We start from the raw sequence: 15,948 nt of genomic DNA on the forward strand, positions 1-15,948 counted from the left end.
TGTGTTACCTGCACACTGCTACTGTGACCTACACTTTGTAACAGTTGGAGGGGAAGGGGTTGGGGGGGGCCGGGGGGGAGGGGAGAGGTACCCCTTGAAAAGCTGTCACGTTTTATAGGAATTCAGCGCCAAAGCCAACGTACCTGATTCATTTTTCTTACATGGCTTTGTCCTTTCTCTCACCCCACTCAAGGGCCTCCTTCTGGATTAATAACACATCAGGGCTCACTATTTGTAGTCAATGATTGAAGTGACGAGACAGCTCAAAAATCAGCTTTATTAATTTATAATTACACAGCCTGCGGCCTTGGTGCCTAACATTTCTTACAATTTTTTAAAGGCAGAAAGCTGCTTTAAAAATATTTTTAGTATAAAAATTATAATAATAATCATCAGTAGCTACTGTTCACCAGAAGTTTTCATCCACGTCTCCATGAGAAACGCCTGCAGCACTGTATTAAGGATAGGAGGGAGGGAAAGAAAGCGGTATGAGTCCAAAGCAGTTTCTTATCTTAAATATAAATACTTGTTTTTTTAAGAAAGTTAAAGACTGCCTGTGCTGCAATTCTCTTACTGTTTCAGTGAGCTGAAGGAAATAAGCAAGCCTTTAAGGGTGAGGATTTGGGCCTTCGGTAACAGAAAGCCATCTCAAATCTATCAAAAAGCAGTACTTTTTGTTTCCACTGCTTCTGTAGTGCTTACCCAGTGAAAAGAAGAACACTATAGAGATACCAATTCAGGAATGCCAGGATAAGGTCTGGTACGCAAAACAGCACTTTAAAGGAGCAGATAATACTGAAGCATTACTACGGTTAGTGTAAGCATACAGGTTTTTTTTAACCATTCTACACTTTTGCTTAAATATGTATTTTTAAGTCTACATCTTCAAATAAGCTGAATGATTTGATAGATTTGGGGTTGGATTTGTTTTTTTCTTTCCCTATCAAGCAACTAAAAACTACATAATCCTTATTTATCGATGTCTAGAGAGAGCCAGAGGAAATGCTCTGCTGTGGTAACTCAGTGCAGGCAGCCAAAAATCCCTGAGAAAAAAAAAAAGTGTGTGATCTAGTTCGTTAAAAGTCCACGATGCTACTGATAAATCAAAGCTAGGTTCAATGCTAATAGCAGACTATCTGCACGATGCAGTGCAGACAAACCTGCACAGGGCCATTATCCAAGAAGAATCCCTCATACTTCAGCTTACTGTGAAGGAACCAAGATGCTGCTCAGTGGCAGTGAAAAGGTTTTAATTGCCACAGCAATTGAAACTGATCATTGAATGTAGATCCCGGATCCGAACACTATAAAGTGTGTGACTCCCCTATCTAAGAATTGGAAGGATCCTGAATTTTTGCAACACGTTTGCTTTTGATTACTAGGTTGTTTATATTTATTTTGCTTTTTAAGAAGACAGATGTCTCTTAACTGCAATTCATACTGTAACTTTTTTTTTAATATGAGGTAATAGAAGTGATTAATAGTAATATATGAGCCTTACCTGTCATCCTTTTCACTAGATAAAAGTCCCTCTGTAAGCGATACTTCTGTTTCTTCTTTCTTTGAATCCTGCAGCCAACAGGAAAATACACTTTCTGTAACTGGTTCTTAAGTCAAAGTTTAAGTGACTCAATAATAGCACATGTACTTTAAGGCACCTAATTGAAAATAAATTACTATTTCTTTAAATGCTGAATTGCATCTAGAATAACAATGCTTTGGAAAATCAGGTTTGGATAATATTGGAACAAAAGTATTCTGCAGTCCTTCATCAAAGTAATGGTCACCCATGTATATACCTGTTCTTTAAGGTCAAATTTTCCATTTTGCCAGAATAGAGTCTATCAGTTGTGCTAGTGGAACACAAACTGACCTGTATTTAAACATAGTTTAAACTAAAAGTTGAGTACATTTAAATTTAAATACTGTCCTGGTACCTAAAACCAAACTAACAAGCCGTCCTATCATACCAGCAAAAAACCCAAAACCCTTATAAAAGAAAGAGTTTTCAATTTTTTTCTTTTCAATAAACACAATTCTGCAATACAAATACAAACACTCATCTCTGCACGTTGTTACATAAAGCTTCTGAATGAAGAAAAAATGAAAGAATGAGAATAATGTTTTCATTCTAAGCATATTTTATCAAGACATAAATTAAGCCAACAATATCTTTGGGACCGAGTTTTGAGAATACTCACCTTGTTTGCCAGGTCCTGCTCTCTTCTCTGCTGAATTATTTTCATATATTTTTCTAATGGATTTGGCGTAGGATCCTTTACGTCATCTTCAGCATCAGAACTGCTGTTTTCAGATTTTCCTTCCTCCTTATCTTCTTTTTCTTCGTCTATTTTCATTGAGTCTTGGATCCACTTCTTTAAGACACAAAATCATGATTAAATACCGATCAACTCAAGAAAACATACCTTTTATACCTAAACACCTGCACTGCATGCAGGATTTCATCTTAATCTAGGTAAAACATGCCACTCTAAACAGCATTACATTTGTTACGTGCAGTTCAAGATGAAACGTCAAGCTATTGCTTCAGTTCAAAAAGTGACATTCAAGAAATCCCACTCTAAACCCATCTGGATGTCTGAGGTGCTGCGAGGCCCGAGGCTTCTACGTATGATATCTACGTGTGAACCGAAAAAGATGAGCTGACCCAGGTATGCAAGTTTCTTGACAGGCCTAGTTTGCTGGTGCGAAGGGGTAGCATGAGCGTGTCTCATCAGCACCACTACACTGAAGCAAATTAACCAGAGTTCAAGGGTGGGAAAAGGAAGATGAAATGGGAGGGAGCAAAAAACAAGTTTTATACAGGTCCTAGAAGTCCCAAACACTACTTCAACATGTACCACATCAGCTCAAAGGGATTTAAGCAAACAAGGAGTCCTTGTAACTTTTACTTCCAAGAAGGTACCCTAGATATTCTGATACAGTCTAATGAACAGATGGTCGCTAACATGTTCTGGTGGTATCCCACCAGCAGCAGTCCAGACCAGAAAGTCATTGAATGTATAGCTTGTTCTGATAGCCTGGTGACAGCTGCCTTCCAAGTTCTGGTCATAAAACTGTAGCTTCCAGTTACATGAAGCATGGAAGAAAAAGCATCTGTTTCCAGTGGAATAGGCATAAGGAGATATTCTAGCGAGTTAATGGCACAAGTACATAAAAGAACTTAGCCTCTACTACTTTCACTTAAAGAGTAAAATCTATTTTTAAGCAAGGAACACACACAGCAATCCTAAAATACATGGCACTGCAACACTGCATTACTGTCAGAAATTAAGGTACTAAATCACTACCTCTTTGTTAAGTTTTTCCACTTCTTTTTGCTCTCTTTCCAAAGCTTCCTGTTGTTCTTGATCTCTCCTTTCTTCTCTTGCTTTCCTTTCTTCTTCTATGCTTTTCTCAGCTTCTCTATTCTGTTCTTCAAACTGTCTTTGATCAAGCACCACTGTGAAAAATTATTTCAACATCTGTGATTTGATTTATGGAGTTCAGTGAACTACTACAGTAGCCTACAAATAAGTAACAGGTTCCTGTATAACATGAATAGTAAATGAAAAACAACTGGATATATTGTTTATACATATACCAAAGTTTTTCTTAGGTATCTGGTAATGTTTCTATCCACCTCTAAACATTTTTGTCTGCTGTATGACTCACTAATACTTGAACAGTAGAGCCACAATAGAGGCCAGGGAGTTGACAAATCTCTCTCTGCGCTTCTCATTCCTACCATGGACTTTCTCATTAAATCTCTGTTATCCTAAATTTCATATTGCTATACTCTTTCCCTCTTTGCAATATGGTTGGATATATTTTTTTTCCATTTATAAAGCAAAGTACTTAAAAAAACCTTTGAAAATGATTGCAGAACACACTACTGATGTGACCAGTATATTTTAAAAGCTGTGTAAGTAGAACAGCATTCAGATAGTAATTAGATGGGCAAACTAGATACAGGGAATCATTAGAAGCTAGAAAGCTCTTTCCTAAATAAAAATAATCATAATGCTTCCATCTAGAACAATTAGAAAAGCAGCATATGCTGCACTGAAATCATCCTCATCTACCCAAAGAATTAAAACATCGTTGTGATAAGACAGTTTATGAATAGTCAAGAAAAATGAAAAAAATTCCAGACAAGTGGTATATAAAATACTTTAAAAAAAAAACAAACAAACCCAAAACAACAAAAGAAAACCTTTCAAGTCTTATTTCTGTCAAGAGCAGAAATATTATTTAATAATTATCATAAAGAGACAAATAAGAAACAAAATCTTTTCCCCAGAAGCTGGACAGGGGGGTGGGACAGGTGGCAAAAGTGTTTAAATTAAAAACAAATTTAACCAAAACCAGGGCAAAAAAGACATGCTCATACAATAAAGAAAAAAAAACAACCCCACATTCCTTTCTGTTTATTACATAATTAGCACTTTTGGAAAAAATCTTCACTCAAGCCAGCATACATACCTACAGAATGTTAAATATTTGGCTTTTTGTGTTACATATTTGACATTTAAAAAGAGTATTCGCTTTTGTTTCTGAGCTGAGAACTCACTTAAGTCCTGCAGCGAAGTGGCTGTTGCTGGCACAGTGGCTGTGACATGGTTTCCATTGACGATGTCCCCAGATGGATGCAAGGCATCACTTTCACACTGCTCTGGAATGTCCCCCTGATCTGGAGAAGAAATTTGAACAATGGCTTCATTATTTTGTAATTACAATAGCGGAGCACAGCAATGGACACAAAGTGTGGGAATGGCTGAATTAGAACACATAAATATCAGCACTAATTGAGCATTTTCCCTTCAACTTGACCATTTCCCTGAGGATTAGGAATTATCATAGGCTGTACTTGCTGCTTTAATTACAGAATTGTTAGTTTTGAAATTAGCTATTGGAACACATCTGTTTACAAAGCCAAAACAGATTCATGAATAAATATACACCAGAAAACCAAAATGTTTTCATTTCTTTACATAATCAAGATACAGGTCACAGAAAAATTACATGTCCAAGCTTAGCTCATCCTTTCTATACACATAAACCAACCTTTGATTATTTGATCACACACTATTTCTTTATTAGGATCCTTGCCTTCCTCAGCACACAGGATGGATAGATACTGCTAACTCAGATATTCTACACTGTATTTTCTTCACCCCGCAACATGTGGCTCTGAATTTAAAAAACAAAATTACTGTACTTCCTCTGTGATCTATGATACTCAATTTCTTCTTAATTATTTATTTGCAAAGTATGCAGACTGCTACTACCTCAGTTTTATGGGAGAAAGCAAAAAGAGATAAAAAGTCAGATGTAGGCATTATCTCTAGGTAGCCAACCTGAAATACACAGGACCATTTTTCCAAGCACTTAGTGTCTAGATCTAAATCTCTCTCCTCTTCCAGTTTGAAGCCATTACCCCTAATCCTATCACTACATGTCCTTATAAAAAGTCCCTCTCCAGCTTTCTTGTAGGCCTCCTTCAGACACTGGAAGGCAGCGATAAGGTTTCCCAGAACCTTCTCTTCTCCAGGCTGAACAACCGCAACTCTCTCTGCCTTTTCTTCTTGCACGAAGGAAAACAAGACACCCAAACTGATCAGCCTCTCTCTCAGAATGGTCTGAATCTTTAAATTAAATTTCTTTTAAAGGTATTATAGATTAAAGCATCTGCCAAACTGTCATTCTAGCTAAGTTATGAGAATGTTTTCAGTTTCTTACAAAAGCAACAGGAAGTCCTACCAGCTTCACCTAGGAAAGTAAATTCCTTTTACAAATAGGTTCCTGTTAAGTATTATATCTAACTTCTAAAGGTCTGCTGACCACACAAACGAAAAGAAAAGAAACCAACCCAATACAATATAACACAAAACATCTTTACATTAACCATTCTGCAAAGGAAGAAAAGATAACACTCTTTGTACACCTTCACTCCTTAACTAAGGAGTTAACATTAACTAAAAGCAATTACTGCCAACAGAAATTCCAATCTTTTCTTGCTAGAGCTCACTCACAGTAGGATTAAAAGGCTTCCACATTTTCTGGTAACTCCTTTATTGTTTTTTTTCCTATTCTTATCAACTTCATCCTTCATTATACCTTTTTAGTTTTTATACCCTTGTTTCCACCCCCCCCTTCAATTCCTCCTGGGTTACCTTCTCCTCTTCTTAGCAATTCTGATTTCTTTCTACATACTGAAATTGTCTTTTGATGCAGTCTGACTCAACTAAAGTACTGCTGATTTAGAAATCATTGGCATATGCAAACTCTTAAAATTATTCTTTTGACTACTACACATCACTAAATAATACAGTGGTAACTCATTTGGGCGCAGCATCTAATCAGGCCTAATTGCCAAGAAAATGGCAGTCTATTCTCACATGTGATAGAGGTGAAATATGTAATATATTCCTAAAAGTCTCTAATACAAAATTAAACAAATACATCTAAATCTAATTAAAATATGAGATGAGTAGAAACCATTAGTGCCTACAGGCTCGGTTCACATTCAAATAATGCATTTAAAGTTTACAAAAAGAAAACTAAATGAGATAAACTAAAAAACAACAAATGTACTGAGTAAAACTTCACAGAGAAATGCACAGATGAGCTGTCAGCTTCTGCTAGTTATCACTAAACACTATCAGCACATTTGCTGTTTAAACAAACAGTATCTTCTGTGTTTGGCTGGTTGGTTTTTAAAATACTGAAAGCCATATTCTTACGCGTGCAGAACAGTGAGCATGGGCATCACTTCATTTTCCATACAACCTAACCACAACCAAAAGAATAAGCCAGTCTTGGACCTAGGAAAACACACCAGTTGTTAGCAATATTTTCTTTGAAATCAGTGATTCTAACTCTCCCATACAATAATTATAATCTCTTCAGCAACTATGAGTTTAATTATACCACCCAATGATGTATCGCCACCAGTCTCAAGAGTTTACAGACCTAAAAAAATTTGGAAATGAGAAAGGTGCTTAGCCTGCTGTTCACATCCTCCTCATTGACAACTGCACTTACTTTAAACACACAGAGTCATGAGATGTAAGGCTGCTCAGGTCCAACATTAAAATGTCACTCAAATGCTGAAAGACTAGGAAATAAAGCCAGTAATTGTGCTTCTATTTCTTTCTCCATATACAAATGGCTCTAACTTTTATTATCCTCCTCTTCCTACAGTAACTTAGTTACATAAAAATTTGTTTGAAGACTGACCCTGCAGGCTTGACTGCAGCATGTAGAGAAAACGAAACATTTTATAGCACATGATGCAAAACACTGCATAATGACAAAGTTCTTCCTGCAATCAACAGAGAGCAGAAATGTAAATAAATAAAATGCTGACCTCAGAGAAAAAAATTCAGGATAAAATTCATGTTTCAGTAACTGAACCATATGTTCCAAAACTACTCAGAGATGCTGATTAATGACAGCGCAATTACAAATGATCTTCACACATTTACACGCACTTCTAAAGTAACTTCTAATTCATAATACTGTTTAAGCCTCAGCTACTGAAGGAAAAATGAACAAGAGTATATGTAATGGCTGCAGAAACTTATCTTCAGAATTACCACTTGGTAATACTGCTCTGATATTGGTCCCTGATGAACACTGCTTGGAGTTTTATTTTATGCAGCAAATATAATAGAGCCTCAAGTTAGTTCTTGTACTAGCACACTTTGCTGTTTAAAAAAAAACCCACAAAATTTTAAAACATTCTGAAAAAACTCAGACTTACACGCATTAATCAGAACAAGGTTATGCAAGATTTCTGAACAAAAAGTATGTTCCCAAATTTCAGAACTAACCCAATTTTAGTGTCTACTTATTACTACATACCCCTTCTCCTCTAAAGATGCAAATATGAAGAAAATGAATCCTTCATCATCTGAGACTGTTTGTTTTTCTTATTTCCAACATCAGTCTTAAACTATCAAGATAACTGTCTTACAACCGTTAAGCCCTAAGGTTTTAAACAAATTGTCTAAAATGCGCTAAAACTTACATTCAATAGAAGAAATGTGCTCTTCAAGATCCTCATACATTAGTTTCTCTGGTTTGGGGATATCACTGAAATCTTTTTTATCTGGTCGCTGATTATGAAATCTGAAAGAAGAACAACATAAATAATTTAATAAAATAAATGCTAAGCTTTTAAGCAAATAGCAATCCAAGATTTAAATACAAGGATTACTCACATGCTTAGCAAAAACCTAAATCAAACGTAAAAACCATGCGAACAAAATGCTGCAAGTTTCTGACTCAAAAATTCAGCTCCATCCCTTTGATAGCCATCTCCCTGCAGCCTTTCCCCAAGGCCTATATATGACATAAAGGCATGACATTAACACAACATATACTCTCAAAAGGCATAAAAAGGAGTAAGGAGGAAAAAAAAAAAGGAGAAATACAATGAAGTGTGACACTTAGTCAACTGAAATTAAGAAATTTTCCTTTTTAGGCTCTGTGTTGCAGTCTAATTCCCACTTTGATGTCACCTTAACAGACATGTTTGAAATGTATTAGGATGAGTTGTCTGGCAAAACATATATGCAGAGGTGAAAATCTGGGTGCTATGAAAAATGGGGTTAGTGCCCTCATTCTAAATCTCCGTTTATCTCATCAGAAAGATAATGTGAAAGAACAGTATCTCCCACGTGACCCAGCTATTAAACTGACCAGAACCAGAACAGCAAAAGGAGTGCAGGCCACTAATGAAATTCAGCAGCAGCACTTCATAAAGGAGCTTACTTCACACCAGCTGGTGCTCTTCACCATGGCATAAATATGTTTGTGCTTACAATTTCTAAGGAATTCAGGTCTTCTGTGGGGTGAAAGTGAAGAACAAACAAAACATAACCCCACAATGAGCCATGTTCAAGAAAAAAATGCAAATCTGGAGACAAACAAATAAATCTGCATTGTTAGAAGGACAGTTCAGTAACATCAGCAGGGAAAAATATCCTGTAAATTAAATACAACAGAATAAATGGAATTTCAAGTTTTTGGAAGTCTACTTCATGTTTTCAATCTTGCCTTCCCAGAAATTGTTAAGTGTTAAATAATTCTTAAGGATGCAAGGTTAAAAGACATACTTGCCACTTTCTTCAATATTGTGTTCCTGCAACACTGCTAGAAAGACAGTCAATAAATTCCCTCAGATTCAATACACAGAAGCGGTCTGCCTCATTAAGACCAGTAAACACATATATTTCAAACAGTTTTAAAAAATTCATTCCACCAAAGCTGGCAACCAAAACCTGAACTATGCTTTATGTCAACATTCCATAAAACAGTACCGGTGAGCCAATCAAAACCAAATGATTAAATTGCATGAGTTATGCTTAAAGTTACCATTAAAGCTTAAACAAACAAAAAAAACCAAAACCACCACCACCATCTAAACTATTCTGTTAACGTCCGAAATTCCTTTTTTAGCCTAAAACTGGTAACAACCTTTGCAATTGGTTTCTTCAGCCCTAAACAAAAAAGGAATGGTTTAGATAATAATCTGCTTTATCACTCTAGTCTTCCTGTCTGTGTTTATTGGCTTCCTTCATACCTCTCATATCTTGAAACATAAACAAACAAGGAGAAGCTTTAGTCACAGAAGCAATTGTTCTTCCCCATTGTCAGAGGTCTAACTTGTAATGGCTTACTGGTGTTACAGCATTATATTTTCTTTTTTTTTTTTTTTTTTTTAAAGAAGTTCCCATTGCCACTTAAAATCTACAGGTTATAAACTAATCCAACAATACACATCAACGATGTGGCATTTCCCTAATAACGAGAGTAAATAGTTGGAAAAGACCACACATGCATTTCTCAAATATTTCATGTAACAGAAAACAGTCCAAGGCACAAGAAACCAAAAAATACTCAACAAAAGAATGTTTTTCCGTTTAAGAAAGTCCAGCAAGTTCAAGAAAATTACTGGGACCTCATATCCTTGCTTTGTCACGAGGAACCCAAGAAAGTAACTACAACCCATAGCTGCCTGCCCAGACCCTGGCCTGTTCTTTGCAACACAACTTACTCCTACTCTTCACTTTTCAGGCAGCATGGACTCTACACCATCCTTCAAAGAAATACAGTCCCTCCCAGTATTAGAGCATTTTCCCTTATCACCTTAACATGCAGGTAAACACTCAGCATTCACTTCGTAATGTCTGTCGCAGGAATACAAGAAATCTGAGACATAGTGTAGAAAATGTGAACAAGCAGGGAAAGAAGAGACAGCCACCTAAAGAAACTAACCTTACAGTCCCTAGAAATCCTAACAGCTTCTTTTCAAGGCCAAGAACATAAAGGCTCTCTCCAAATTCTAAACACAAAAAAGACCCTCTGTATATTGAGGACATGATAACAACAAAATAAGAAAGCTCTATGAATGCCTACTACAGCAGCCTCAGCAGAAGCCGTCCTTCAGCCATCAAATCTGGAATGATGGCTAGAAGGTTAAGGCCAATTCAAGTGTCTCTTCTTAGTAAAGAAACATTAAAAATTAAATAATTGAGCTTTTTCTGTAGACACTTATTCAGGATTCTCCGTTTTGGAGAGTGGATGCACCAGTGACTGTTATGAACAGAAGAATTTCATACATGGAAATAGGAGATACAGAGAGGAAAGAGAAGTAATTTTATGCAGCTTAATTTTGCCGAGTTATTAATTTACTTAAAAGAGATTCTAAAAAAAAACCAAAAACCCACAACAAACAAACCAAAAAAAATCAAACCAAATGAATAGAAAAGCTCTGCTATCCATCCCCTTCCCACATGTAAAGGCGACTGGAGATTCCTACTCTGAAACCTGTTATACAGGCACATGAACAAGCTCTTCAGAGAAAAAAAGAGTTAGTATTGCAGGTTGTTAATAAGTGAAGGAAGAATGTACAACTGCCTTGACTTAAATTCTCAAACAGGCAGCAGAAACTACCAAGCTTCAGTCAGCAAAAGCTTTTCAGTCAGGTCACAGGTATGAAAAATAGAGACACAATGAAAGACATTGCTTTGCCCAAGGAATTAGTGGCCTTTTTTTTTATTAAGGGTTTTCGAGTGCATCATATATAATGCAAAAAGGCGTGTTCTGATGAGGGAAAGACAAGAGATTATCACTACTTTGAACAGGAATTTGGGATGAGCTTGTAGTTTCACTGTTTTCTTGAAAAATTATTTCAAGTCATTGAAATATGAAGTTTACACCTCTAAAGAGCCAACATTGCCTTCTGAAATAAAGTTTTTTCTCAAATTAGTCTACAGTGTCAGCAGGAGTTCTTGTTAGCCTTATCAGGATCACATTTATATGGATGGCACAGAAGCCTACTAGAAGAAGCAAAATTGTCAAATGCCAAAAGAGCCCATGCAAACTGCAAAAAATACGTTCACATTCAGGTTATTCATATGAGAGCGAGGATCTCTGACGGGATTGTTGTAAGAAAGATATATCAAGTGATAGTTAATTGGCTACGGTAGTACCTTCACATTCCCATTTGTAACACAGTACAGGCATTATTCTTACTGAAAAAGTAAACAGTTCGAATTTTTAAATTATCAATATGGTCCAAAGTTACAGGACATCGGGAAAAGTCAGATATATTTCCAAAATATAAATACCTTTCTCACGTTTAAAAAATAAGGTTGTTTTCACAGGTATTATACATAGGCATGGACGTCAGTTGTTTAACTCAGATTTACGTCTAGGAACAAATTTCACATTTTTAGGAAACTTTTACAAAACGCATTTTCTGAAATTAGTGATTAACAGAATATTTATTTATTAACAACGAATCCTTCATTCAGCTGTCTGAAAGTGGCCTACTATGTAAGGAAATACAATGAAAACAGAAGGTCTATATTGATACAATAGACTTCAAGCACTCGCAGAACTCACTCTTGAAATATGAAGACCCACACCACACCTTGCTTTCAAAAGTTTGCCAGAACACCGACACATGAAAAGTAGAAATGCAAAGAAGGGCAAAAGCAAAGAAGGGGAAAAGCAGCAATATTATTGATAAATCTAGAGCTGTATCTATGGAAATATCTACAGCAGTCTGAAAATCAATGAAGCAAATCAGCCTGACTTGAGCCCAGGAACGTCTAAACTTTGTATGACTTGTGTATTTCAGGTATGTCTTAGTGGTGAGAGCACACACCTTCTGTCTTCAAAGCCACACCCGGTACCAAAGCAATACTTACATTGGTTGAATTAGCACAAACTGAAAGTGCTGAGAAGCACAGTCCTAAACAGTGTTTTAATCACAGAAGAATCAATAGCCTTAAAAAACAGAATGAGCTAAATTTCAGTGATGGATATTTACCAGTTTGTAACATCTGCATTAAACTAACACACCTTTAGGACGTCTCACATTCTCACTCTTCAGGCGTTTTGTCCTTTGCCTAGCACCCTTCCACAGCAGTGGATTTTTTAGGTACGGGAGCTAGTGCTACAATTACCATTTCTCCCCAACAGAGGGACTCTCTGGAATAACCTTTCATCCTTGCTTAACCACAGCAGTGAAATGACTTTACAAAACAATTTGTATATCAAGAAAGTTTTACTTTGTCAAAGGACAAGACTTTTTTTTTTTTTTTGAAAAAACACTGCATTCATCTGAAGCTCCCAATGCACTTCAGATTTAAGTATTTCACTGCACATAACTTTGCAGCATAAGGAAGCATAAATTTAAAAGAGGTCAAAATGTTAAATCATATTTGACAAAAGTGTTTGGATTGGGGGGGGGTGGGAAGGGTGGTGCTTGCTTTTTTAAAACTAATTTCTTTTTGAGGCATGATATTCAAGAATGGAAACCCTCATCTGTCTTTAGAAAAGTTCTCACAGGATTAATGGCTTACTTGGATTGTAAAAGCAGCTATCAGCATGAAGCATTAGATAAATGTTTCTCTAAAATGCAGGTTAAAAATGTTGCTTTGTGAAAAATGTTACCTGATTTTCTGGCCACGACTGGATGGTGAGGAGGAAACAGACTCAGAAGATGAAAGGAGATGTGGCTTTGAAATAGGAGAAAGCACTTGGTCAACACTCCGCTGTGAAGAGGCAAGGTCCTCAGAGCCACTGAGGTCTGCAGAATAAAAATCCCACAATTTGTATTAGTCAGTTATTTGTCCTACCACTCCTAGGACAAGGCTGGTATTTACAATACATGCATAATTGGACTATACAGGCACCACCACTATAGGGCAATTAACATCCAAATCTACCAGGATTAATGTGAACTTTCCTGTACTGTTTTTTTGGTTTTGTTGGGGGTTTTTTTGTGGTTTAGTTTTTTGTTTGATTTTTTTGGGGGTTGTTTTGTGTGGTTGGTTTTTATCCCTCCTGTATGGCAATTCTCCTTCATCATCATAAACTTACTCCTCACAAAGCCTACAATTATCATCACCCCATAATACATTTATGTTCCCCACAACCTGCAGCCCCTCTGTGAAACACCGAATAATTTATCCCATGCTGGGCCTTAGAGAAAGTGGTTACAGACCCAGATTTCAAGTTAGGGATGTGCTTACTAGCCAGCAAAAGAGAATGCTTGAGGTCTCCCAAAGGCCATTCTTCATTAGGAATGTTAACCTCGAGGTTTCATTTTCTACAGATTTGTTAATATGGGTGATGAAGCAAAGGAGAAAATCTCTGAAGATTTTATCCTCTCATCAACAGCTGTGAAGTTATCAGGGAAGGAAAACAATATGACTAGAGAATTCTTGAGTTTCCTAGGAAACCAAGGTGAAAAACAAACCTCCTGCATTAAAAAGGCTTATAATCAAACTTGCAGGGTGCAGCACTTTGCTTAAATCTTGCAACCTTAATTTTCCTTTCCTGTGCAGCTGCACAGGTCTTTCATTATTAGACTATGAATTGCTGTTTTTTCCATAAGACTTGGTATTCACTCAGTAAGTAGGTACTGTTGTTTTTCTTCTCTTTACTGACCAAATAACTTTTACTGTAGTCAGCGCTAATTTGGCTCAAGAGATAGAGGAAAAGCCTTTATTAACACTCCCATAGCTGAAGTTCTTTCAGGCAGTTGTATAGAAGTGTACTCTGTTCATGGGGCACATCACACTGCAGAAGTGAGGATGCTTCAGGCCAAGGTTGCCCATGAATTTTTATCTCCAGACAGCCTCTATGTCCATGTAACACAGATGAACATCCTTTCAGGAAGCTGAACACAAACAGAACGGAACCCAGCAGTTACGTCGTACTCATATATCAGCAGTACTTGCTCGTGGTGGGAGCCCTCAGCCCACCCACATCCAATCTTTAATAAAATGACATGTCAAATTTTCGCATGCACAACAAATGGAGCAGAACAGCACATAGTACTCGCCGCATGCACCTCCTTGGCATAACATATACTGCAGGCTAGGACACAGGTGGCACACCAGCCATCTTGTATGGTAATTTACTATAATCTACTACTCTTTAGAAGTTACCTAGTATTGAACTTACTGATTTTCTACTAAAAGACAAATAGCTGAGGTCTTTGGCTCACGGTAAGCTGTCTGCCAAGACTCACCAACCTTGCTCTTTCTCATCAGGAGGTATGAAGTTTGGTCAAGTAATGATCAAAGTACTGATCAAGTAATAGGGAGTATGGGTCAGAGGGCAATCCAAATTTTTTTTTCTCAGCAACTATTTCTTGATCCACGTTTCCATCCAGAGATTGCAGACAGTAAGCAGGGGAAAAGAGAAAAGGACCCTGTCCTGCTTTTACTTGCTTTTAAAGAAATGGGCTTATTCCTTCCAGTCGAAAAACAAAGCCTGAAAGATGTCTAACATGAGCTTGGGAAAGAAAACAGTCAAATACATGAGCTAATTTAAAGGAAAAGAGAAAACCACATGCCCTTCCGCTGGCAGACAATGCAGTAAAACAGCTGCTAGATTTGCCAACTACAAGTATTTTACAGGACACACTTCTTCCTTTCATCCTTTGAAGACAGGTGCTGACAACTGAGCTGCAGTTTGTCCTTACATGAGTTGACTGTGGTACACCTCACTTAAAGGAAAATCAAATCTCAGACTCATGTCCATGATATCTTTTACCTCTTAAAATTTATTCTGACCTGTTCAGACTGGCTTCTTCAACAGCACTGAAAAGCTCCATGGAAGCTTCCAGAATGACTGATGGTTTTCTAGCAAAAACTCATCTGGTGCTTCAGCCATCTCTAGCACAAAGGATAACACATACACTAGTATAAAAGCTCTCCTCAGAAGACTTTTAAAACAGAGCTGACATATCAGCAGGGAACCAATCTAACTGGAAGCAGGGAAATCACTCCACAGCACGTTAGCACTGAAGCTACAGCGCTTACAGGGGCAAGTGCTGCATCAGTTCAACTTCAGAACATATTATCTAGCTGCAACGCTGTTTCCTACGCTACATACCATTCAATTTCTGTAACACCTGAGTCAGGTAATGCCCTCCTTTGTTATTCAACTCTTATCCCTCTCCAGAAGAAGTCAGTCTTGTGCATTAAGCAAAGAACAGATCCAATGGAAAAAAATAGATCAGCCACCATATAACTAGCCTCTGACAGGTACAAAGATGAGAAGGACTGTTAAGGTTATGCATGCAACTTTAATTACGAAATTTTGCAATTTTACAACACAACCCTGCTTCTATGAAAGATTTTTGCATGTGCAGTATTAAACAGGTAGTCTGTAGGTAGTTTATACAGAAGCTGTCAGAGAAAAGTTAAAACGTAGAAGACTGCTTTGGAAGTTCAAGTTTTCAAATACGTTTTCAGTAACAGAGCATGATACTCTACGTGCAGAAACAGGGACAACCAAAATAGATCAGACTGTTTTGTCACCTGTTTCTAACAGTGCCCATCACTAAACAAAACTAAACTAAAATTCAAAAAGGAGAATAGTTATATCTTTCTTCTGGCAATATCCACCCAC

The 15,948-nt window shown here is 37.0% G+C and overlaps 1 protein-coding gene across 1 annotated transcript in view; it reads right to left on the reverse strand.

Moving 5' to 3' along the window:
• Positions 1-264: 264 nt before the first annotated feature.
• Positions 265-15,948, reverse strand: part of OFD1 (OFD1 centriole and centriolar satellite protein) — a 34,309-nt gene continuing 18,625 nt past the window's right edge. The window contains exons 16-22 of the mRNA XM_074144941.1: positions 12,976-13,111; positions 8,036-8,136; positions 4,574-4,693; positions 3,312-3,463; positions 2,202-2,372; positions 1,502-1,569; positions 265-452 (exon numbers count right to left, since the gene is read on the reverse strand). Of these exons, the coding sequence (XP_074001042.1) occupies positions 407-452; positions 1,502-1,569; positions 2,202-2,372; positions 3,312-3,463; positions 4,574-4,693; positions 8,036-8,136; positions 12,976-13,111 (794 nt within the window). The 3' untranslated portion in view covers positions 265-406. The remainder of the gene's footprint in view (positions 453-1,501; positions 1,570-2,201; positions 2,373-3,311; positions 3,464-4,573; positions 4,694-8,035; positions 8,137-12,975; positions 13,112-15,948) is intronic.

Source organism: Numenius arquata, chromosome 1 (genome assembly GCF_964106895.1).
Source record: "Numenius arquata chromosome 1, bNumArq3.hap1.1, whole genome shotgun sequence".
Classification (NCBI taxonomy): Eukaryota; Metazoa; Chordata; class Aves; order Charadriiformes; family Scolopacidae; genus Numenius; species Numenius arquata.